The 25,580-nt window shown below is 42.9% G+C and overlaps 2 protein-coding genes across 2 annotated transcripts in view; one reads left to right on the top strand and one right to left on the bottom strand.

Annotated features, from left to right (window-relative positions):
• Positions 1 to 258: 258 nt before the first annotated feature.
• Positions 259 to 7,192, top strand: traf3ip2l (TRAF3 interacting protein 2-like). The gene is made up of 10 exons (XM_044198726.1): positions 259 to 480; positions 1,879 to 1,977; positions 2,246 to 2,925; positions 3,082 to 3,124; positions 3,233 to 3,297; positions 3,386 to 3,483; positions 3,623 to 3,691; positions 3,895 to 4,011; positions 4,114 to 4,188; positions 4,458 to 7,192. Exons 2-10 carry the CDS (start codon positions 1,913 to 1,915, stop codon positions 4,602 to 4,604), a joined length of 1,359 nt encoding a protein of 452 aa, XP_044054661.1. The 5' UTR covers positions 259 to 480; positions 1,879 to 1,912; the 3' UTR covers positions 4,605 to 7,192.
• The window catches only part of wwc3 (WWC family member 3), a 31,584-nt gene continuing 12,171 nt past the window's right edge, over positions 6,168 to 25,580 (bottom strand). Inside the window, exons 2-23 of the mRNA XM_044198721.1 lie at positions 24,359 to 24,468; positions 23,917 to 24,117; positions 23,371 to 23,447; positions 21,522 to 21,601; positions 18,114 to 18,243; positions 17,421 to 17,570; positions 16,665 to 16,738; positions 14,334 to 14,582; positions 13,260 to 13,349; positions 12,617 to 13,167; positions 12,418 to 12,538; positions 11,862 to 11,942; positions 11,677 to 11,763; positions 10,857 to 11,052; positions 10,480 to 10,650; positions 9,176 to 9,294; positions 8,923 to 9,070; positions 8,652 to 8,816; positions 8,426 to 8,518; positions 8,107 to 8,337; positions 7,879 to 8,006; positions 6,168 to 6,947 (exon numbers count right to left, since the gene is read on the bottom strand). Coding sequence (XP_044054656.1) covers positions 6,881 to 6,947; positions 7,879 to 8,006; positions 8,107 to 8,337; positions 8,426 to 8,518; positions 8,652 to 8,816; positions 8,923 to 9,070; positions 9,176 to 9,294; positions 10,480 to 10,650; positions 10,857 to 11,052; positions 11,677 to 11,763; positions 11,862 to 11,942; positions 12,418 to 12,538; positions 12,617 to 13,167; positions 13,260 to 13,349; positions 14,334 to 14,582; positions 16,665 to 16,738; positions 17,421 to 17,570; positions 18,114 to 18,243; positions 21,522 to 21,601; positions 23,371 to 23,447; positions 23,917 to 24,117; positions 24,359 to 24,468 — 3,319 coding nt within the window. The 3' untranslated portion in view covers positions 6,168 to 6,880. The remainder of the gene's footprint in view (positions 6,948 to 7,878; positions 8,007 to 8,106; positions 8,338 to 8,425; positions 8,519 to 8,651; positions 8,817 to 8,922; positions 9,071 to 9,175; positions 9,295 to 10,479; positions 10,651 to 10,856; positions 11,053 to 11,676; positions 11,764 to 11,861; positions 11,943 to 12,417; positions 12,539 to 12,616; positions 13,168 to 13,259; positions 13,350 to 14,333; positions 14,583 to 16,664; positions 16,739 to 17,420; positions 17,571 to 18,113; positions 18,244 to 21,521; positions 21,602 to 23,370; positions 23,448 to 23,916; positions 24,118 to 24,358; positions 24,469 to 25,580) is intronic.

Genomic DNA, 25,580 nt, shown 5'->3' with positions numbered 1-25,580 from the left:
ATATTGACTTACAGTCATTTCCTGGAGACTTACCCTTACCTTAACCTGTACCTAACTTTAAACCAAGTCTGCACCCTAATATTTAATTATTTACGTCATGGGGATTTGCGTTTTGTCCCCAAAAGGAAGGCGAGCCCCCACAATGTGACTGTGTAAACATAGCCTTTATAAAATAGTGTGTAAACAGATATGTCCCCACAACATGAGTAATACATGAGTAATTCTCTCTCTCACACTCACACGGGGCGGTGGGTAAAAGGTGGAGTTTGTAAGCGGGGCGGTGCTTCTCAGCGGCAAAGAAACAACCAAGTCGTCTCGTGCGTTGATATTTTTCATCTGTTTTGGGGAGACACATAAAAGGACAACTCTACATTTATATTTAAGTCGAAGTCGTTACGTCTGTTTACCTTTTTTACATTTTTGACGGTAAATTTGTCGACACGGAGGAGGTAGGAGACTTGTGAACCCGAGGCAGTGACGGTAAGTTATGTGAAATGTAACGTTAGTTAATCACACATGACTAGTTACACAACAGGTTACCTGTTTATGTACTTTGACAAATAACTTGTATTAAGTACGTTGTTTAAAGCTTATGTGTGTGTCTAACGCTTTTAACAAAACACTGATTTACAGGGAGGTTTGCAGTGGTCATACAACCTTTATTTTCAGATGTATTTTGAGCAGTTATAACCTTTAAGTTCGGGGTAACTCGTTAACTATGGCGAAAAGATGCTACTTGCAAAATGTCGCTAGTACGGTTTTTGAAACCACCGGTAACTCTCAAAATGTGTACAGATAATGATTGGTGGTTTGTTTTTTTTCACCTGTAAAAGAGCATGAAGTCAGCACGAAGAAAAAGAAAAAAAAAAGTCGGCGACATATCTGGGTCAGCTTCAGTCGCTCAGTGGAAAGTGCAAACAGCAAAGTGTATGTGCGACCACAGAGAGGCTTTTAATGAGTGTATTTACATTTACAGGAACTATCAGAGGTGTATTGGAAGGTAAACCCACCCAAACTGAGGTTTCAGAGTCCTAAATTCATGTTAGCTAGGTTTGTGTTAAACTGAGTTTATGTGGAGAAAGTCTGTTATGGAAAAATTAATTCATGTGACCCTGAAAATACCTTTTCTGTCTAAATTGGCATTTGTTAGGTCATTCACCTTTTTTATTTTCCCATTCACTAAAAACAGATAAGTATGGTCATAGGTTTTTGAATGTGAGAAATGTTTGTAGATTTTTGATGTGTATGTGTGTTATTATAATAATTAATTGATGATGATGATGATAAACTTTATTTATAGAGCACTTATCAAAACAAAGTGCTTCACAGATAGAAAGATTAGATTAAGTACCACAGTGAATGATAAAATACATGAGGGGCAAAAATAAGAAATAATAACAAGAAATTAAAAATCAATAAAATAAACAGACAGCTCAGATAAGATCGGGATATAAATTATGCCTTGAAAAGTTCAGTGGGGATATAGCTGAGTGTGAATTATCAAACGTGTCATTACTCAGAAATCCAGAGACAAATGTTTTATCTTTTGGAAGTTTTGTGGTTTGATTTTCCATCAGTCAGTGAGAGGTACCATTTTCTTATTCCCACATGTGAGTTAATTTATCTCCTTAGTATTAACCACCAAACGTTAAGTGAAAAGTCCCCTGTGTGGGAGACACTTCGTCAGGTACTAAATCTATCTCATGCAAATCAAGAAGACACCAGCAGAAGTGTGGGCTGAAAAAATTGCTTTATGAATCAATTAAATGCAAACTTAACAGCTTTATGTGTCAATATGCAGAAATGAAGCTGCTGTACTTCAAATCAGATATTTCTCTTGGCCAGTTTTGTTTTTAAAATGACACCTGTCCTCAACAGATTTTCAGGTGCAGCTTAAACCAGATACACATGGATGTCAGGAGGAAGAGGCCCAATGATGCTGCCCATTTCAATCTACTCAGCTTCAGCACCAAATAGGTGAGCATGACAACAAGCACGCTATTAGATCTTACAAAGTGCAGCACAGTACGCAACCCGACATGCTGCCTTTTTGCTGTTGCATTGATATGCAAATGTTTTAACCAGACACAGAATATATCTCACTGTGATAAGAAATGATAAAAAGCAGGGCACACAGCTGTATGAAATGCAGTATGAGTGAAACAGCAGTTCCACCAGATCTCTGTGGTTTTTACCAATATTCAGATAAATGCATGGTGTTAATAAATCTGTTTCTCACTCACAGTCACGTCAGCCAGCTGAGCAGGTACCCTAACAGCCACCACAACACGCCTGAAGAGGACGATGAGACCATGAGCACGGAGGAGCGAGAAGTCAGCGTTGTTCACAAGGCAGACTCCACCTCTAACCCTGATGGGCCCCGCCCCCTTCCAGAGCACGCCACCTTCGCTGATGACTCCCAGTTCAGCAGACAGAGGCTGGACGGAGAGCAGGAACACAAACACAACCACACTCTCCCTCAACCTGGCCCGAGCTACTTCTCATACCAGCATCCCCGCAGCTTGCCCGCTGGGTACAGCCAGCCCACTCCATTCCCCAGCCAGGTCAATGGCGCGTGGCTCCACCCGAGCTTTGCCAGCAGCTGGTCGGGGTATCCCAATAGCCTGCCGTCCTGTCTGAGCTCGAAAGATTACTCCAGCTGTTCTGGAGATAGCTGCCTCTCAGGGTGCAAGTCCCTGTCCCTCCCTGGAAGACCCAACACCAGTATGAGCAGCTTAGAGCAGCCGCTGTCCCTGTGCTCCAACCCGCCTTTGGCCAACTTGTGTCGCCATACATTGCCTCCATACTCGTGCTTGCCCCAGGGAGCTGCCTGCTGTGCGCAGTGCCCTGCAGAGGCCTTCAACGGGGGGCCTGTGGCCAACAAACCACCCTGGCCTCAGTACCACCCAGCTTACGGCCAGTACTGTAAGTCTGCTACTCTGTTTATCAACCCCACATACTGAGTTCCGGTCACAAAACAATGACACGAGCAGTAACGTAGTGTTCTATTCATCCTGCTCCAGTATCATAAGCAGTAAGCCCATAAGGGATTTTGTCTTCATTCTGTTTTTACTGCCTTAGATCTTGGTGACAGCAGACTTCCTGGAGCTCCATACACACAAATGTGAGTTTGCATTATAATTCTGCATCACAGTAGACATATTTGAGCCACTCAACTCAAAATGTTGCATGTTTCTAACTGTGATTAAAAATGATCCTTAACTCCATGCAGTGGCCACAACGCTCCAGCTAAAGAGAAGCACCCTCCTTATAGCACACCGCTCTCTCTGGAGCAGAGTAAGTGATGACCAGCAGGTCTTCAGATAATCAGATTATTGACTGAGCTGCTGTACACCCTTTTTACTATTTATTTATTGCTCTACAGGGAGGGTCTTTGTCACTTACGAAGCAGACAACGACAAGCATGTCAATGAAATCATCAACTTTGTTGCGTTGCTGCGACACAACGGCTTTGATACGCATGTATGTACAGGTTATTTGTGTATTTTTTTTTTTTTTTTTTTTTTTACTGTTGTGGCACAGGAACTGTACTGTAGATCTGCCAGTTGGGTGTAATTTCTTAGGGGGTAAACTTTCTGACTGATGTCTTTATTTGTTTCAGATTGATATTTTTGAGCAGCAGTTCAGGAGTATAAGCAAGATAGACTTCATGGAGCGGTACCTCAGTGAGGTAAAAACAATCTCAATACAGTTAATACAAATGGATAAGAAGAGAAGAAGACCCCTTAAAACACTTTTTACTATAATAATTTGCACCATCTTGAGCTCAAGTTCTTTCATGTTTTATCAAGCAGTTTAATAGTAGCACAAGGATGAAAGCAGCTCACTAGAGCTTTTGACAAGCAGTCATAGTTATGTTGTCCCCTCACCCAGAAAGAGTACCTGATCATCATCATCATCAGTCCCAAGTACTACGAGACAGTGACAGCCTCACCTTTTGGCCTGGAGAATGACGAGAGGACCTTCAACACTGTCTACATACATAAACAGGTTCACAACTACTCCTGAGTCCAAATGAAGACTGAAATATAAACTTTGAAATCAAATGAGCTTTTATCATTTCAATTATTTGTTTCTGTTTCTGCCATTTAGCTCCAGAATGAATTCATCCAGAATGGAAGCAAGAATTTCAGGTTTATTCCCATTGTATTCCCCGGGGCTAAAAAGGTTAGTTATATGCTCCATGACAGGAGAGTGCATGTAAAGTCTAAAGTGTCTCGCTTCATTTATTCCCTCTAAATGTGTGATTATGCAATTTCCTGTGCTAGCAACATATCACACGTATGTACGATGTCACATTAAGATGATGATTTTCATTTAGATGTATGCACAGCAACAAAACACTTAGCGTTATTATCTGTGTTATAATTGAACCCCCAAACCTCAATAGTCTGATTAGCCTTGCTCCGTGTGTGTGTGTGTTTTTATGATCATAGTGTCACGTCCCTAACTGGCTTCAAAACACACACGTTTACGGATGGCCACGCGATCGGGATGACATTCTGCGGCGGCTGATGAGGGTCGAGAAGTACAATCCACCTCCTATTGGGGAACTACCGACTATCGTCTCCATCCCCATATAGAGACCTCTGACCTGAAGACAGACTGGACTGAAATCTTTGAAAAAAAACTTGCTTTCTGGAGAACTACTGCTCATTGTTGAGGTGAACAGGCATACATATGCAGGGTGTTTTATTTTTACTTGAGCGTAATTTGTTGTGATGTTAAGGGTGCTGTGTGAACTTTTCTCCTGGGATATGTTGCATGAGTGTAATTAGTTCCTTTAAATTCCACATAATGCACAGAAAAGTGCCGGTGTTGATGTGAAATGGAGGCATCCAGACAAGCGTTTTGGTCTCTGCAGCTTGTGAATGTGCACCACGCATGCATGTTTTTACCTCGACCTCTCTATGTTCCACCTGCTACAACGCCACGAGTGATGTTTACCTGTGCTACAGCGAGTTAATTACTTTTACAGCCTGATAAGTACAATGTTGGATGAATTTGGAGTTGGATGAGATGGATTTTTTTCAGCATTATTTGAAATGTATTTCTTCACAAGGTGTTTTTACTGGTAAACAAGGCGCTGACTTTTTGAATGCTTAAAGAGCCATGTTGTTTTTGCACATTTTAGCCCTTTTACTACAAATCACAACCCGCTGATTTACCACGAGAGCAGTGGTGATGTTAACCGTCAGATTTCCTAATTTAAGTTTATGGTCTCTGCAAGTTTTCATAGCGTGCTGAAACTAATGAAACCACTGAAACCTAGAACACGTGGTTATGTGTGTTATGTAATCATTATAATCACAAAAACATTATTTGCGCAAAAAAAAAAAAAAGAGGGCTAGAACATGCAAAAACAGGTATTTTGGTCAATTACTTACACTGTCGAACACCACAGCCAGAAGTTGATGGTACAGACATTTTTAATTTTGTGTCTGCACTGGAACCATTCTCGGTGGATTAATTGTTAAACTAAAAATGTTATATTAATTAAAACTGTAGAACTGCATGGTCTGTTTGGTGGTGATGGTGTGTTGGCCTGCATCACAAGCTTGTCCCTACACTGACGTCTCCTCTGGAAAACACTCAGTGTTTTTGAAGCTTGCCCCAAACATGAATGTTACCCACAGACAAGCAGAGACCTGGGACTGGTTTGCCTGCAGGGTTATATGGGCATTTTTCAAATAGTGACATGCATTTTTCTGTTTGGGAATGAGACATGATTAATTACAGAGCTATCAGCACACTGCTGCGTTTGAGTTTGTACTCCCTCAGAGATCCAGCCGAGCTGCTCGCCTCATTTCACTCTGGAGGAATTCAGCCTGAGAGCAGAGTAGTAGAGCTACAGTAGAGTAACATTCTGCTTCTCCCCAGCTTGTGTGGAAAGGCTCAAACAGGATGTCGTATCACGATAACTAGCTGACACAGCTGCGTGCCTGGTGTGCGGTAGGGCTTCTTAAGAATCTGCAGGTTTATAGACTCAAATGGGTCATCACAACCTGCTTGCGGTTAGAGAAAAATCGTGCAAAACTGTGACACATTTAAAGAAAATGTTTGTGTTCGCAGAATATTTCTTCATCCCAGGTTGAGGTTAAATAAAACCTGTTTCTTACCTGCATCTGACACAACTGATTAAAAAGCCGAGCGTCAAGACGTGGTTTAATGGATTTATCTTCACAAGAGGTAACACTGCAGATGTTCATACAGACATCATAAAAAAAATCTGAATACAGTGTTTCATATATTCATCCATATATTGAAAAGTACATGAAATAATAATTTTAATAACATAACAAAAGGACAATGACATCTGTAATAAAAGTGGATTACAAAGTGACATTTGATGTAAATAACTTTTAAGAATTAGGTAACAGAAAACAAAATCAGAAAATAGTTCCATTTAACTGTATGTAAAAACATTGAAGTGCTATTTGTTCAAAGCTACAAAATACACTTAAAAAGCAGGAAGCGTTTTTATTAATTTCCTTCAAGGAAAAGTACTATAAAATAAGTTACAGTACAGTGAATTTGTCCAAACTGACTTTTGTTCCCGTCTTCCAGCCTTTTTTAAGCACAAACCACAGAAGAAACTCATACAGGAGTAAAGAGATAGTTTCCTTATGAGAGGCGTCTTCCCCAGAAAGGAAATGAACAGCCTTGCCGTTGTCGATAACTGTGTCAAGTGTGTTCATGTTTATAATAGCCGCACAAACACTTCTGAAAATGCGAAACCTTCTAATCTTCAACATCATTTGCGTGTCACCCTGCCCGCGTCCGTGGTAGAAATAACTTCATGAGCTCAGAAAATTTGACAAATACTTCATGTTTAGTCACAGAACACAGAGGCAAGCTCTCATACATCGTCAGCTGGCAAAGGAGGTATGTTGAACCTTGGTCTAGTGAAAAAAGCCATCTTCTCTCTGCAGACAAAGAAAACAAAACTTATTTTCACACACATTCTGATTTATTTTGTAAAATGAAAGCCTGTTATCCAGGACTGGTACGCAAAATAAGGATTGCTAAATGTCTGAGATGCCAAGATCTCCACCTCCTGTTGACCAAAATGATTTCATGACTACAATCCTCTGTTGAAAACCTTGTTCTTCTTAATGTATAGTGGATTTAAGGACACAATAAAATAATAAATACATTTTCCAGCTTCTAATCCCTTGTCCCCTATGTGAATTTTTATCTCTTGGTATATGTATTTAAAAAATACTCAAAAAAGATGACATTTCTCTTCCAACTAGCAACCTAGTTAACCCTGTCCATCATATACTTATTGGCCCCAATATAAGACTACATATTTTTCTGGAAGTGAGATTCAGAAACGTTTTTATGTTGCATATTTTTGATTGGAGAGAACTGGTGAAACACCAGCTCCTCCAGTCTGTATGTGGGTTGCACATACACGCTGTGTGTGTGTGTTGCATAATGGGTTGTTTGTAGCCTTAAAGATACCCTGTGGACTCTAGGTAGCAATGTTTTTCTGAGTGGGTCCCCTGTTTTGACAATACAGTCCTGCCAATGGCTTTACGTTGTGATCTACAGGCGGCGATAACGCCCCCAGAAATGAAGCAATGCGCCAAAAAAGGCTGGAAAGTTTAGCCAGTTTCTGTGGCCCAGTTTAACCTATGGGAGTTTCAGAGTGAAAATGATTTGAAAGCATCTCCTGACATCTTTACTACAGAAAATTACCGGTGGGGACTACAGAGAATTACCGGTGTCACACGATGAGGAGCTCAAAAAGCCACCTCACGTTACTGAAGCAAAAGACGCTCTAACTTTCACTGTGACTTTCTCAGTGGAGTAACAGTGTGAAAGCTGACCAGGAGTCAGCACAATCCCAACCTGAATGTCTGCACAGGCAGAGGCTCCTTATGGCTCTGCCCCCTCATCTGCAGAACCTCTTTGGAAGCCTTCCTCAGCCTCCTCTCTGCCGCCTCCTCCTGACGCTGCTCCTGCTTGCTTTGGCTGGCCTGTAGCACGACAACAACAACACAGTCAACTGCTGCTGGGCGAGGCTCAATCTCACGTGGCTTGTAAAAAGCAACTGTAGCGCTGTGCTTCCAGTCTCACCTGTCTCTGGGCCTCTCTGAGAAGGCAGCGGAAGCGCTCGTCCCTCAGGGCCCAATGGGGGAGCTCGGTGTCCTCCCTGGCTTGCGGCTCCTCCAGTCGCAGCTTCAGCTCCCTCAGGGCGCTCAGCTCCTCCGTCAGCTGCCTCTGACGCGTCCTGCAGGCCTGGAGGTCCAGCTCCAGGTCCAGGGAGGTACGTGTCGGCTGCTCGGCCAGGGAGGAGCGGTACGACTGCTGCTCTCACACACACACACACAAAAACACTTTAGAAACTAGATACTAAACACTTGTATATGTGCAAGCCTGTGAATAAATAATGTACCTGCTTATATCGCAGCGTTCTTCTTTCCAGCGTGTTCCTGACAAAGGGTGATTTCTTTGGTAGAGTTGAGCTGTCACTGTCGCTGCGATATAACTGAAAAGTAAAATTAGTCATTTTACGAAATACTAACAACCACAACAAAAGTCAGTCAACAGACTACTGCCCACACAGACTTAAAATTAGGGATTGTAAAAATGTTACTTTTCATACGTTTGCAATGACTCACCCTGCAGACATACTGACTGCGAGCGCCAGGAGAGAAGGTCTGAGAGCGAACGATGGTGCTGCCACGCATGAATGGCGAGGCGTGACCCCAGCGACCCCCCCTCTCTTTGGGCCGGACTCGCACCGGCTCTGGGAACAGGCCTTCTGTCATGGTGGCCTTCTCCACCTGCAACAACAAATCAACGGCACTTAAAAGCCTCTGTGCCACAGATTCTTATGGAGTCGGCGGATAACAATGAGCAGCTCCACACTGCCACTGCTGCAGACTTTACCTTTACTGCAGAGAGTCTGCCGGTTGTCTGATCACAGCGCCCCCCAGTGATGATGCAGATGCCCTCTGCACACAGGCCCTCTGAGTAGGGAGCTGTGAAGGCTGTGCTGTTGCTGCAGCCGCTGTCCACTGACTCTGCCTGCCGACTCCTGCAAAATACACCCTCGTCGCTTTCACACACATGCTGGATGCAAAAAGAAGTGAATTTTGTTCTGGACATGATAGAACTTGGTTCAAGCAGAAAATGTTGCCACCTCTCAGACGCCGCCTCCCCCGGCTCATCCTGCTTCTCCAGCCTCTGCAGCTCCAGCTCTGCCTCCCGCTCCTCCAGATGGGTGGTGGTGGTGCGCGACAGCAGAGTGCATATAGTGTCCTGTAATGTCACAGAGCAAACGATCAAAACACCATCCTCACACAGTCAGCATTCCTCCTCCCTCCTCTGACAGAGTGAAGGCTCGTTTGGCTTGTGAGACACATTCTTGTCAATTCCTCACTTTAACGAGCTGCACACCTGCAGACTGTAGGCTGCTTAACAACAGTACGAAGAGGAATTTCTCCCAAAGGCACGGCGGGATTTACACTTTAATGCATTTAATTAGCAAATGAGTTATTTCTTTCTGGTAACACCTCAGATTTGCTTTTTTTTTTTGGTATTGTCCATAATGTCTCTTAACTCTCTCGTGATCAGGTCCTCCACAAGCAGGCGCACAGCCGAACCCTCTGCATTGTTTTCATTCTTATCTGAGCAGTCACAAGATGATTAAAGGGGTAGAAAACTTTCACCTTTTCAGACCTCTAACAATCCTTCAAATGAAACCATCTTAGAAGGAAAAATCACTCAAATATCTGGCCAGTTTGATAACATAATGTACAGCACGAAGGACTGACAGGGCTGGAAGAAAATGACAAACATCGACTGCCATTTACATTGTGGCGCTAATTACATCAGTTCTCCTGCACAGCTCTGGGATCAGCTGGTCATATTACTGTTATAATAGTCATAGTGACAAGTCAATGTGTTGGTATTTGTGCTAATTATTCCAAGTTATAGTTATCAATAAAATATATATTATATATTACATACAGTAGTTGGATGAGAAGCTGTATTTTAATTAATATTTATAAATCCGCTTCCAACAAAGCAAAAAATCAGCTGATTTAGTGATTGTTTGCGGCAACTGCTAATAATTAATAACTTAGGTATTAACAATAACCTGCATAATCATACTGATAAATTAGCATCAGTGCTCTTGCAATTTTTCTGCACAGAAACATCAGGCTAATTTGCTGCTGCAACACGCAGTAAGCTAGTTGAGATGGTTGTCAGTTAGATAACATGGTACTGCATGAGGTCAATAATTGTTCACAACTCTTGTGCACACTAAGGCCTTGACCTGTGACAAATAAAATTTGTCTGTAAAACACTTTGGTCAACACACTTCCGCCCCCAGCCATGCTCCTCTCCGTCTCCCTGAAGCTGATACCTGGGATCACTTCCAGTGCTGTCACTCGACACTGCTGTTATTTACGGCACAAATACATGCGTGTGTGTGTCTACCATGGCTCTGGGCCTTTGCTCGTCTTCCTGGCTGTCGTGGTGTCTGCGGTGGCTGAGGCTCTTCTGTTCAGGCCTGGGCAACTCAGTCCCGCTCAACATCTGCACTCTCAGCCAGTGGTAAACCATCTCTGCACTTCCCTCACAATCTGCCAGGCTCACCTGGGCTGTACCCTGCAGGAACACACAGAAAATGTCATTATTTTAACTTAGCTATCAGCAGATCAGTGTTGTCCAACATGTATGATGGAGCCCTTGTATTACTAAACTATCTTAAAAGAACAAAATCAGTGCTGCTGTATCATTCATTCATTATCCATCATCAGTGGGTCCGTTGCCAGCTGCAGTCTCTCTGGAGCTGCTCGGCCTTTCAGACCCACCAGTAGTTCCTCCTGAGCCTGAGGTCCCAGCGAGCAGACGGACAGCTGCAGAGCACACACCGCCAGGGCGTTTGCAGGCACAGGAATGCGGAAGCCTTCGTTGAAACTCATCTGGGACTGCGGCTCCAACGCCGTACAACAGTAAAACGCACAGGCCCGGCCGGCATCCAGTGGGATCAAGTGCACCTTCACATACCTGGACATGAACGTAACAATGTACACAACATGAGATTTCTGCTTACTGATAACAAGCAATGACGTAAATGTGATGCGTTACTGGTCCTCAGTCAGACTGCAGATACAGAAGAGATTCAGTGTACTGCTCGCCATCAGTTCATATAACTTTACATCAAGCATCAGTTGCTGATTCTGGACATACTGAACATGTAGCTGCCCTTACTCTAAAAAAATAAGCCAGTTTTAAATTTCAGCAGTTTTTCTCCCGATTCCTCGTATGAGTAAACAGTTAGGAAAGACAGCTTTTTCTTATATGCATTTCTTTTGATTTAACGTTACATCAGAGTTGAATCATTTTGTCTACCCTATTTGTACGTGTTATGTAAAATTATACAGTATACACATACACATACATATACACACACACACACACACACACACACACACATATATATATATAGGTGAGCTTCAGGGCCAGTGTTGCCATATTTGACTGGCACCAAATAGCCAAATTCACCCCATTTTTATTTCCATTTAGGAGAGGGTTGGTTTTGAATTATTTGTCATTGCTTTAGAGCCCACCAAATTCTATTTCCCAAAATGTCGAACTATTCCTTTAATCATGAGGGTTAAAAGTACTCACACTTTATAGCCGTCTCTCACAATGGACCGGTTCAAATTCTTGAGCTGTAGCAGATGTAGCCGGAGAGACTGAGAACTGGACTCCCACCTGTAAAGAGGAAAGTACAACAAGTGGAATATGGAGTTAGATACTAACAGGGAATAGCCATGCCACCCACGTACAGTCTACACTAACAGTTTACTTACAGCAATCCCAGTTGGATCTGGGTGGTTTCGCTCACAGAGCTCAGCTCTTTCATGTATGACATCTCATCAGACTCCTCTGCCCTGATGGAGGAACGACAAAGGAATAAACAAGCTCCTCTCTCATTGGACACAGACACAATCATCTGAAGATAGTCCAGTGACCCAAAACAGCATGATACATGACATATTTGTGCAGTTTCTATTTTCTTTTAGCTATTATGAGCAATTTCTATGTGAATGTGATATTACTGCCTCATTTGAGATTCAGATTTTAAGACACATTTTTAAGCTTTCAAGAAAGAAATGATCTTTCTTTCTTTCAAGAAAGAAATGATCTTTCTTTGCTTGCTTTTTTGCAGACACTGATGTCAACACTATGTGATGGCACTAAATCCCACTTGGACAAGAGGATACAAATGCCCCAACTGTCAAATCTGCAAGTGGCGTGTATTTTGAGTGTTGCAGTTTTCTCCTCCGTCACTAGGAGGCGAAGTTGCTCCAGAGAGCTGAGTCTTTTTGTTCTGTTTTAGCTTTGTGAGGGTGGACCTCCTCTCACCTTCTGCCCCAGGCCTCGAACACACCGCTGTCTGTGGCCAGAGCATCCTCAGAGACACCTGCAGAGACTCTCCTGGCCCTCCTGCCACTTCTGTTGCCACTGTTTCCCCTCAGAGTCACTCCTAAAGTGGAAAACACACCCAGTTAATCATCAGGTAGTCTTCATTCTTTGGGACAAGGATCACATCTCTTTCACTTGCCTGTGGAGGTGAAAGCCCCCTGGGCCCCGCTGTCTCTGTGACTCGCAGCAGGGCCGACCGCGTCCTCGCTGCTCAACATGGCGGTGTGCGACAGGGGTTGCGACTGGGCCCGCAGCCCCTCTAACAGGCCGCGGCCTGCCTGCTCCATGTATTCCTCCGTCATCTGGGTGAGAGGGCAGTCCTGAGGGGCAGAGTGGTAGGGTGTGTCCATGGGAGAGCTGGGCGGCGACAGGGAGGAGAGGGAGGAGCGGGAGGAGAGGGAAGCCAGGGACTGCGGGGTGTCGTGGGAGCGTTTGGTTTTGCTCTGGTTCAGGGGGTCGGGAGTGAACATGGAGCAGTCTCTGGACACGGTCTCTGGCGGCAGCAGGAAGCGTAGGTGGGGGTCGAGCGGCTCCCCGGCCCCGTCGAGACGCTCGTACTGGGGGTGGCCGTAGATGTCACTGAAACTGATGGAGCTGAGGGAGCCTCGGCTGGACGCCAGGGAGCCCCGACTGGAGGCTAGAGAGCCGCGGCTGCTGCTGGACGACACCGTCAGAGAGCTGGCCGACAGGCTGGAGATAAAGAACATAAGAGACACATAAGAAAAGACACACAGGTGCACTGAAGAACAACTAAAAGCTTGAAGAATGAGTGTGTGCCACACCTCTTCAGCTGGGAGTGAAGGTAGGTGGTGATGCGTGTTGCCTCCTCCAGCTGTCTCAGCAGAACGTTCCTCTTCTCCTGCTGCAGGATCCTGTCATAAGGAGCACATTGATGCAAAAGAAATTCAGTTAAGTTAAACAAGTTAAATGAGTACACCGTCTGGGTCTTGACTGAGGGGTAATACTGCAGGGCAATATCTGTGGTCTTTCCTAAAAACCAAAACAGTCATGTATACATCAGTCCAGCTTGGATCTTTACGCCACTCTAAATCCAGGATCCAGCAGGTCCACATCAGAAAGCACAGTGTTCATCTTACAGGATAAACTAGGCTATGGCGGCACCCTTATTTCCCCTCCAACTACAAGAGCATGACTGCAACACTAACAGATAACCCCATAGTGAACACACAATGATACATTTTACATTAAAGAGAGTTATTTCCCCTTGATCAGCTTACTTCCAAATTACATTCTAATTGTATACAGCATGGACTCTACACTAATCTTTATAATACACTGTGTTTACTGTACTGTTAGTAGCCAAGAAATAAACTGTGACTTTAGCAAGTGTCAATACATGAACAGCAGTCAAAAATCAGGCGTTTATAGTATGCATACTGACTGTTTTGAGTATACTTCATTTTGTCAGTTTCCAGTGTGAACAAACCAGATACTCAAGAATCTGCTTAGAATCAGTGCAGTATGGAATGGGGACACACCTCCAGTCCTAGAGCTCACGACTGCGGCGTTCCAACAGATTCATTTTATCATGGTGAAGATACGTGGCACATTTGCATGCAGAGGTTCATTCATGTGATATCAAAAGAGAAACCAGCTGGCTTCTACATTCGAGCCACACATATATCAAAACCTAAAGCTATATTTGTGGTGGAGGAGATGATGGGGCAGAGGAGTTCTCGGACTCAGGGCCCGTGGAACTACAGGGGCCCACCGGAAAGACCATGTCGGTAGCACACAAATACTCTCACATGAAACGTCATGTAATCCTCGAAGCCGAGTGTGCAAGTGCAAAAATCCTCAATCCTGAGGACTTGAGAGACTGTCATTTTTCTCACCTCTGATTGGCTCCCTGGCTCTGGGAGCTGTGGGCCCTCTGCACCTCCTCCTCCAGCCTGGAGCGCTCCTCCTCCAGCTGCAGCAGCGTCTCTGGAGGGTGCTGCTGCTTGCTGACCAGGATGATCTCCTGCAGGAGGGCCTCCTTCTCGCGCAGGAGCTGCATGAAGTCCCGGTCGCGGTCCGCCTCGGCCCGCCCCGACCAGCTCTCACTGTCCAGCTGTGCTAGCTGGTGCTGTATACTCTGCACCCTGAAACAACAGCGAGGAAGGAACAATGTAGTGCAAAACACATATTTTGAATATTGTCCTTGCACACCTGGCACTGGGTCAACCATGGGTACAGCTGAGAAATGTACAGTCAGAGGCAGGAAAGTACAAGCTGTATCTACTTGGTTGCAAACATTTGTTTACATAAACTTAGCTGGAGCCAAATGGGCCTGGTACTCTCAGTGCAGTACAAAGGGCACAGAGTTCATATGCCATGATCAAAAATGGACAAAAATAAAACCCTCCTTAGAATCACAGGATAAGTCACAATATGATATTATCACGATATGTTGGCCAATACTGTAAATCAGTCAGAGTCAGCTATGATATATATCACCAAATCTGTGTAACTGGTTAGGAACACAGCTCTGAAATGGCCAAATATGTTGTTTTTTTAAAGTAGGAACTGATCATTTACTGGATTTATTAATTGCATTAGGCCTACATGTTTTCTGTCTTACAGAATTGTATAGACAGTTTGAGTCTCAGCCTTTTTGAACACATAAACAACAAAATGTGGGCTACACATGCCATTATTCACATGTTTAAAAAAACCCCATAAAATCATCAGTTTCCCAGTTAAAATATGTGGTAAATGGAAAATACACCTTTCCCTCATAATAAAGCCAACAACTATGTATCACTATAGGTTATGTATTACTGAGAGTTCAATGAGAAGTTTCATACCACTCTCACATCGGTACAGTAAGTATAAAAACCGAGGTGTAAAAAGGATTATGATTATGTTCTGGACTATTTCTTGGCCGGGCGCAGTGACTTCTTGGAGTCTCTGCTAGTTGCCTTGCAACCTTATGGTGACGACAAGACTTGTCTTTATGCTAAGCTAAGCTAAGTGGCTACTGGCTGTAGCCTTATACTGAATGGACAGATAGGAGAGTGGTATGTCATCTAACTGTCAGCAAGAAAGCAAAGAAGCGTATAACTATTTAACTTAACTTTTCCTGTTTTTCAAATGATTTTAGGTTTTTATATAAAGCTGTAAATAATTATGGTTTATGTTGGTGAGTTTACTTAGTTAATGTTGCCTCTCTACTCTGCACAAGTGTTTATAGCAATATGGCAGAATCAGCTCCATGTAAGACCACATATTTGAGCCCTGCAGACACTTTATGCTGCGAGTATAATGACAGCGTTCAGCATAGTAATTCCCACCTGAGCCGTACTGCTGCATCAGCTAGTGGTCTTACAGGTGTGTATCACCAACACGTTTATTCAGACAGAATTAAGTGGGATCTCAGAGACTGAGTCCTTAGCTCTGATGAAATAACTGTGTTTATGTGTGCTGGATTTCAGACAGAGTGACTCAGTGACAGAGCATGCAAGTTTCCACAGGTCTCCCTTCTCTCTGACTCTCTCTCCCTCCCTCCCTGATGTCATGGTTGGCATTGCTGTTGCTGGGTCACCACAGCAACATGAATCTTGCAAAAAAAAAAAATAAATAAATAAATAAATAAATTAAGTGTGCACAGAGCCAGCGTAATAACACGGTGACTCTTGCTGCTGCAGCTATCATCACACTGCTGCCCCTTACAGCTGGAACAGACACGGTCCAAACCAGGAGTGTGTTAATCATTAGATAACACACAACCTCATGACATACTTGTGCTGAACTCAGAAGCACCTCTTTTCAAAACTACAGAAATGCAGGCTTCTGTCAATGTTGATTTTGCCAATGTATAATTTAGTCTGCGCTATAGGTTGAGCTGGGATATATTTAACCAAACTGTGTGTATATTAAACCACCTTGCGGAGGAGCAGGGTGTGCACCGAGGCAGGCGGTGGGCAGTGCGCACACAAAGGCAGCACACAGTCAGCAGCAGCGTGGCCAGGGAAGAATGTGACCACCCAGCTCATTCCGCCAGCCAGACATCGCTCAGCAGCCACGGCCACCGGGCGCAAATACTATTCATAACACGCCCTCCCACTGGACAACGACAGGGCCTGAGGAACGAGAGGGGGCTGACGGGGCCTGTGAGTCACTGCTGCATGCCGGTGTGTCATAGTACTACAACTGATAAACAACAAACAGCCAGACATACTTACTTTTTCTTGGCTTCCTCGTACTGCCAGTTGACTTTCACTTTGTCCACTAAATGCGAGGAATCTTGGGAACCATACTGAAAAAACAAAAAAAAAGACAAATAAAAGGATTAAAAGATGCCTTTAAGTCACAGCAATTTACATAAATAGTGGTAGAGACATTGCTTACAGGACCAAGTTTAATCAAAATATTAGCCATTGGTCATTTCAGATATATGAGGGGAGTATAGGGAGCTTCTTGCAGCTTATCTAGTCATCATTTGAGCAGCTGATCATTCTTTTAGCGCAGAGGTTTTCAAAGTCTGACACTGCTCCCCCCAACAACATCTCCCATCACCTCCCACTTGAACCATGTATTTTTAGCTTAGATTATTCTTTCTTTTTTTGAAAATTCATCATCAAAAGAATGCTGAATTAGCTATTAGCAGTTCTTGTTTGCAATGTACCCATGGATATACAGACAACTATTACTGGATTACTAGAAAACATGATGGTTCTTAGGCAAGTTCTGGAGTTATAAGTATCGTCTTTTTTCTATGATTTCTAAGTGGATTTATGGACGTTTTATTTGCAAGTGTAAGTCACATGGAATTTAAAAATATATGTATCGTGTCTGTATGACACACAAAGTTATGACTCCGAGAGGGAGAACAAATGTTGACGCTAATTGCGACCCACGCCTCCTGTCTCTACCTCTGCGCACCCCCCCAGTTTGAAAACCTTTAGGGGGAGACAGGGAGGAGTAGCAGTGTCTCCTACCTCTCCCATGATGTCAGTCTGACAGCCAGTGTCACAGTACTGCTGCAGACTGCACGAGTCACCCACGTTTCCAGTGCTGTTCGCCATCTCGTTGGCCGAGTCGCTGACAGACAAGCTGCTTTGGAAGTTCACCGTCAGCTTCGCCAGGCTCTGTGGGATGGAATAGCGATCAACGACAAAACTGAACATTAAAAAGACAAAATCATCTGCATAATAATATAATATGACTCAACCAATATCTCACTGACAATTGTTGTAAAAAAACAACAAAAAAATATGTGACAAAACATGCAAAGTAAATTGTCAAAATCAGTTTTTAAAGATTTTTCCTGTTCCTCATTTCAAATTATTTTAACATTTAAGGTGTGTCCATTGCCCCCAGTATGTGTTCATAAATAGATTGTGACATTGCCAGGAAATGCCTTTGCAAATGTGTCCCGACAATCAGACTGAATCATCGTCTATTATTCATTAAATACTCAATACTCATACTCATTAAATTTTTTGCTTTGGTGACAAAATCAAGAGACGTGGTCGGTGATTCAGATGTCTGGAAATGTGTTGTATTAAAAGACAATGATGAGAAGCAGCAGAACAGTAGAGGTGAACAGACACTAGAGGTCACCAAAGAATATTCCAACAACAAAAAGGTAATCTTTTATTTTTTCCCTTTTTAAAATAAAAATCAGATACCTGAATGAGGTCCTGCCTCTCCTTCTCGCCTGTGCTGATGGCCTTCTTGATGCTACGCAGCTCGTTGAAGATGGCTTGAGCCTCATCCAGCTTGTAGTTTGTCTGACTGCAGGACATCTTCCTGTCAATCCTGTGACACAAACAGACACATTAAGATGTCTGCTTGGGCTGCTTGTTACACCCCAGAGGAACTCATCTATTGATTATATTGGAATAGAGAATGCCCAAACTTTGCAGACTGGACTGAGATCCCTAGAAAGACTCATACATGAATGTTAATCTTGCAATATTATTTTCTTGTGATCGGCAGCTCTAATATTTTGCATTGGCCTGGGGATTAGTATGCAAAAGCCTGGCGCTCATCACATTGTCTGAGTGTCTGTACGTTCTTTTGCCAACATGTTTTTCCTTTTTTTCTTTCCCTGGTTTATTTTGTCTTGTTGTTCCTTTTGTTTTGCTCCTCATTATTAATAATAATAATAAAAGATGGGGGTTCTTGTTCAGGCTGTTGAAGATAAATTAAGATAAACTTGCTTTTATACGTTTCCTTTATATTAAGCTGTTGTCTACTTTAAGTTTAAAACCGATAAAGACATAGAAAAGATGTCTGCTTGAGCTTTATCTGACTTGCATTTGAGGCTTTTTTTCTTTTTCCTTATCTAGAATGAGGTCTATGGAGTCTCGAAACTGACAAAATGTGGTCAAACTGAATACATCATTTATTTTTAGTTAAATTATTTAAATAGAAATAGTTAAAAAGAGCAGCCATGTGCTACAACGTAGGAAGCTATTACATTTTGATGATGTTCCTCTAGCAGAACAGATATGTTCACCTGTTCTTTGATGCAACCAAAAAAAGCTTAGCTTTGCTACAGAACAATACATAAAATGTGTGGGAAGGAGGAATAAGAGTACTGATGAAAAATGTTTTAAAAAGGACAAAACTATGATCATGTGGTGTTAATAAGTGCTTTGTTGAAATGTTATTTACTCATTTCCAATCCTAGTACATTTTCTCAGTAAAAAAAAAAAGGATAGCAGAAAAAAGATGCTGTCGCATTATTCTTGTTAATTCTGGGGGAAAAAAAACAAAAAAGTCCTCTTTGACGCGACATCTGAATGCTAAAATGCGCCTGCCGTGCATTATTACACCAAATACACCATCACCCAATTTTAGTTTGCACAACAATCAATTAGTTTCAAATTAAGAATGACATCTATCGTTCACTTACTAGCAACAGGGTGGGGGCTTAATATTGCAAAACAGGTCAGTGGAAAATAAGTCACAAAGAAAATCATCATCTGAACATCTTAAGTATTTTTGTGTGGGAGGTAACATTCATGAACCACGGTGTGTTTTTTTTTTAGACTGTGGTCAGTTATGAAATACTAACACTGCATGTGACGGGCCAGTGTAAATGCTAATCTCTGTTTGTTTCCACATGCTGAGATATTGTTTCAGCCTTTAAAGTGCTGCCTTCAAAGACCCCCTCTTTGGAGGGGGAAATCTTAGCTACAAGCGGCAAGCTACTAGAGACCCTCGGTATTTAAAGATAAAAAATTGAGATTTGATTAATGTCTCTATAGATTACAACAAAAACAGATCGATCCAGAATTCCTGCCAACATATGATGAACAAAACCAGTCTGCTCTTCCTGCTTTGAAGTGAATGGTCTTGTATTCTTCAGTGTGGGTATGAGTAGGGGGTTCGGTTGGTTTGCTGGCAGGGAGCTGGAGGAGTGCGGCACGGTGCCTCCTCCATCACTGGGCTTGGCACGTGGCCCCCGCTCTGACCACAGCCCGCTTCCTTCACTCTCCTTCAACAGCAGGTACTGTTCATCCACCCGACCCTGCCTCTTCCTCCCAAAACAAGCTCTGCTTTGTTCCCCCCACCCCATTGGCAGGGCCTGGGAGTTTATATACTTAGCAAAAAAAAGGCACTGCCCACCCCTCAGTGCCTGCCTGTATTGAACCCCCCAACCCTGTATACTGTAGAGAAGCAAATATGCTCACATTTTCTTAACAAGCAATAGGTTTTAGGTTGATTAAGACCTTTAAAATACCAGTTGAGATGTTGGCTAAGGATATGGAGTTAAGCCTGCACAGTGAAAACATGTGCAGTGTCTGAAATTTTGCTAAATTTGTCAAGATAAGGCAGAATACAGATGAGCAGAAAAGATACTTGTACGCCAAACTGTCCAAAAGAGATAAACTCCCGACTCCAACTCCTGAATTCTTTTAGTTGGGTAGTGGCGATTAAGGGGGGCATTTCTACGTCAGAAGCTGTTTGTTTGCTTTATCTGAAGGGATATGGCACGGAGAACAATTAGCTATATTGCTGACAACAGCTGAGATTGGAAAAACAACAGCCGTAGGGTCCCTCCTGGCCTCAACCCTACTGGGTGAAAACCAACCCGGAAGAAACAATAGGACGCACACACACAGGCAAACAAAGGCACAAACACACATATGAACATGTATACACACATGCAAAAACTCAAGAAGAGGATGCGCCCATGTTTTCTGCAAGCTGTGTATTCTCCTCGCTATTCTGGGAATCACTCGAGTTGTGTATTATCTAAGAGATAAGGCACTCTTTGCCAGGACTCAGGAAGTGCAGAGGAATTTGCTGCCAGATATCTCTGTGTTTTTGAAACTGCTCTCGAGCCCACACCCCCACCCACCCCTCCCTCTCCCCGTCCTCCCCCCTCCCCTCTGCATGGAGGAACTTCCTCTCCAGGCTGAGCCTTGGCTCCCTGCACTCCACTGGTGCATCCTCTTCCTGAGGTGGAGTCCCCTTTTCCATCAAAAACTCCCTCCATTTGCCTTTTCTCGAACGCTCTCTTTTTTCCCCCCCCTCCCGAGAGGTGGAGCTTCTAATTCTAACATGAAATTTGGGACCGGTCAGAAATGTTTCCAGCACAAAAGACGCTATGTGTATGTGTTTAAATACCAACACAAACTAAAGGAAAATGGGAAACTGCCTCTAAAATACAAGCTAAGGAAGAGTACCTCCTTATTATTCTTTGAAAATCCTTTCATTTTCTATGTGGGTCAAAGGGTTTTTTACTCAAAATCTTTTAAATCTCACCATTTCCCACTTAGATGAACTGAATAATGTCTAACAATGTAATTCAACTGTATTTGTGAGCCATTTGAAACATTTAAAAAGAGATACAGAAATGAAAAAGGGATATTTTGAATATGAAAACCTGCTAAACATGAAATATGTTGTATGAACACAAGGAGACATGCAGAGAGGAGAAAGAGGAGAAAGAGAGTTTGCGACGAGGTAAAAAGGGAAAAGGCCGTTGGGTGGGGAGCAGTGGGGCAGAGTGTTGTAGGAAGGAGAAGGGAGGCCGTGGGAGGAAGGGTGGGCCTGGGACACAGAGGCAGAGGAACACTCACTCTTGCAGGGTCTCCACTCCCATTTCCTTATACTGCAGCTCCTGCTTCACCTGGGCCAGCTCCTGCTTCAGTCTGGAGAGCTGCGGACACAAGGCCGAGCACCAGGTTACCATGGCGCACAATGGGCTTCTCTCACCACCAACACCGGCCAAAACTGCCTAGTCATGACTATTCACATACAGGAATGCTCCGCTATGTTTATACAGAGACACATGTGCACACGTGTGTATGCGTGCACACACACACAAACACACACACACAGTGGTTCACATACTGAGGCGTTCTCTCCTGAAAAATGTGTCTAATTAGGGTTTCGTTTGGGAAAAATACTACGATTCTATCTGTGACTCTAGTCTGTAATAATTCAGTGTTGTTGTATATCAACTTTAAAGGGGCACTCCACCAATTCTCCATATCAAGTTCAGTTTACTCGTCACAGAGAGTATGATCCAGCCTGTGAAACAGTTGTATAATGACTTCTGTGGCTCTTAAGTTTGAGAAAATAACCCTGATGATGTCATCAGATGTGAGCATTTACCAGGCAGGGAAGGTCTGATGAAAGATGCTGCTGAGTTGCATTATGGGAAATGTAGGATCCAGCATTATGGGGCTTGACCCATACTATGGACTTAAAGTCAGGAAATCTCAGCCTCTGCTGCTTTGATTTTGACAGTTCTTTTTTTTTTTTATCAGTATAAGTCTGCCAACATTATGGAAGTCCAGTTCTAAATGGCTAGAGTGCCCCTTTCAGTGGAATTGCATTGTGATGACATGATCATATCATTTGAAGGGTTTTATCAGCATGATTATGTTATATGTAATTATGCAGACATTTGATGTACATCACTACCAGTAAAATAGTAACAAGAGTCTACAGCCATGCTAGCAGCTCAGTGAGGTCGTACTCAGGCACAGCGGTGCTATGAACTAAATGCTAACATCAGTATGCTAACATGTTCACAATGACAATGTAATAGGTAACGTCTACCATGGTCACCATCTTAGTTTAGCATGTTAGCATGCGAACATTAGCTGATTAGCACTACACACAAAGTACAGCTGAAGCTGATGCCATTAGTTTTACAGGTATGTGGTCATGAATCAAAATACTGGAGAAACTGAAATTTTGACACAATGATTACACTAGATGAAAAAGGATCAAAGTTATTACGATCCATCCTCTGAGACCATAAACGTCATTGATTTCAGCCACATCATCCAGCACTAAAATTAACAATGTTTACCAAAGATTACACTGACATTTACAGAAATAAAAATGATTGGCATTGATTTTTATTGGAAACATGAGCGGCCATAAATCCCTTTGACACGTGTTGATTTGTGGGTGTAGCCTGGGAATGACGAGTTGATAAGGAACGTATACTTAACAACTGGTCATCATTAGATAATAAGGGACAATTGTAACATACTGTGTCACAATACAATACAATCCGCAAAAACACATCGGTCTCAACTATGTACATTTGCAACAACTGTCTGAATTTTTCCAGTTAACAACATTACTTCAATTAATTATCTCTGACTCTGATTTCTATAGGAACATTAAAATTAAGTCCTACTCATCTTTTCAGTATAACATTAGAGGTTAAAATGTCCCTGATCCAGGAAACACCCTCACCCATGTGACTGATCTCAGAGAAATGTCCAACTTGGACCTGTGAGTCAGTGACCTAGCCTCTGCTTGACCCTTTGATGATGATCTCATCCTCATCCTCTCGAGGCCCCGGGCCAGAGCAACAGTATCCTGTAGGGGCCACACCCCAGCCCCCTTTTCTGCCCAAAAGGGCCCCTCGCTAAAGTCCATTGTTCTCCTAAGATAATGACTTACCCGCTCTCGTCTACAAGCTATTTCCACTTTTATTTGGTCAGGGTCGTATTTCGCGTTTGAGGACGAGCCGGAGAGCGCTGTGAACACATAAAAACAAAGGACACAGAGGGATCAGCAGTTAGTTGATAGTGATGATTTAAGGGTTAGCTTGTAATACTAAGCGTTGAAGAGGGATCCGGTGTCATCTCCCAGACTTTGCTCTCTGTGGACGCCCCCTGGACACTTTGTGTGTGACAGCTGGCTGGAGTCAGAGGGTAAACTGGGTGGAGGTGGTTAAAAGGGAGGGTGGGGTGAACCCGGAATGGGGATTTGGAAGATCTTCTATAGATCTGCACCCCTACGAGTTCCTGAAGGGACATCAACAATATAGCATATTGAGCCAAGACAATTAGGTCAGCTAAGGTCATGGTTTTTGGTTGTCATGGAGCCTTTCAGTTCACACTTCTCTCATCCTTTAATTCTGTCTTTCCATGTATGCGTATTCTTTTGATCATGAAACACAGGGTTACGTGTCAGGAAAGTGAGCTGGACGTCAGTATGTCTTACTGCTGGCGATGGAGCGGTTGTCCTCAGAGAGCTCGTGGAAGAGCAACATTTCCTGCTGAGCCAGCTCCAGACGCTGCTGCTTGACCAGGTACATCTCCTTCTTGGCTTTGAGGGCCTCCTGGGCCACCACAAGGTACTCCTTCAGCATGCGCTCCTGCTCCTGCCGCCATTGAGTCCGCGGGTTCTCAATCTGGGTGGTCTCTGACAATAGGACACAACACAAGTGACTTATAAGCAAATAATCCTATAAAAAGACATGCGATAATATTAATCAGAAAAGCAAGAAGGTCCTGTGGTAGCTAATTTGAGACACAAAAGCCTCAGTACACTGTATTGACACTCAGCTCTCATTTCTCCAGTGAGATCTGTGTTCATGTATTTTTATTAAATTCATACCAGTTTTATTTATTAAGTGGCTAGAGACAAGTGTGGATGTACTCACTGTTGATGTGGTCGATGTAGTAAACTCCCACTTGCTGGTCATAAACTTCCTCCCACCCGAGAGGCAGTTCATCTCCAACACAGTCGGCAAACGTCAGCGGTTTAGTGATCCTAAAATGATTAAAAATCTATTCAGTGCAACAGTAACCCCATGGAATGTACATGTGCACTTTAATGTCAGCTTAAGAAATAATAACATATACAGTATCAATGTTAACTGGATTTTACATAGCCTTGGAGAAGCCTGGTTGTCTGTTTCCCACATTATATAATTTTCCCTGTTTGCATTAACTGGCCTACAGGGAGCTCTGCTCCATTTATCATGTTTATAAAAAGGTGTTTTCAATGTTAATCGAGGGGAAAGAAGCAAAAAGTAAACATTCATTCTAAAGAATATTCTCTCCCCAAGCACCCTAAACCTCGAGCAAAAGTGCACCTTGTACCAGTCTAATGTTTTGGACCAGAGTTGTAGCACTACCTCCCATGTAAGTTTTGATATGCATGTTATTATTACAAACCAGAGTGATCATTTCAAAATCTACCCCATTATGGACCATTTGGTCACAAGGCCATGATCTGCATAAGTACAGTACACAGCTTTTGTTTCACAGCACACGCAAAAACAATGAATGAGGTTTTAAAGTATGAATACATATGGGTAATGTATGTTTATGCATTTCTATGATGGACTTAATTCATGCTGGTCAATCCTGAAAATATTTATGATTTCCTGTGACATACAATTTTTAGAGATTGTTCATATCCCAATGATACATTATTAAAGCCAAATCTTTGAAATAAAGATTCCTTAAAGAATGTGTGTTAGTATTATCAGTACAAGTTTTTAAAATTAACTGAGCATTCAACGCCAAACTCTCAGCTATCATATATACAAAAATACAAGCTAAGAAAATAATTACTTTATATAAAAAAGAACATAATTAAAACACAATTAAGAGGAAAACATACTGCAGATACATCAACAGAGGCAGAGCTTTATCTGTCAATGACACAGCTACAGTAAGAGAGACATATCTGGAGTTAACAAGGGCTAGCATTGTCTAAAGCTAAACATACTCACTTTTCCTTTGAGTACTAGCTGTTTTCTGTAATTAATATATATAAATAAAGCTGAAGCTACTCTGTGCACAGCAGTGCTTATCTCCTGGGTGCCAGCTGGACCAGAGCAAACCAAAGTAAACCAAAAAATAAATATTCCAGCA

Source organism: Siniperca chuatsi, linkage group LG6 (genome assembly GCF_020085105.1).
Source record: "Siniperca chuatsi isolate FFG_IHB_CAS linkage group LG6, ASM2008510v1, whole genome shotgun sequence".
In the NCBI taxonomy this organism is placed as follows: Eukaryota; Metazoa; Chordata; class Actinopteri; order Centrarchiformes; family Sinipercidae; genus Siniperca; species Siniperca chuatsi.
The sequence above is the reverse complement of the archived record's forward strand: the minus strand, read 5'-3'. Positions and strand labels throughout refer to the sequence as shown.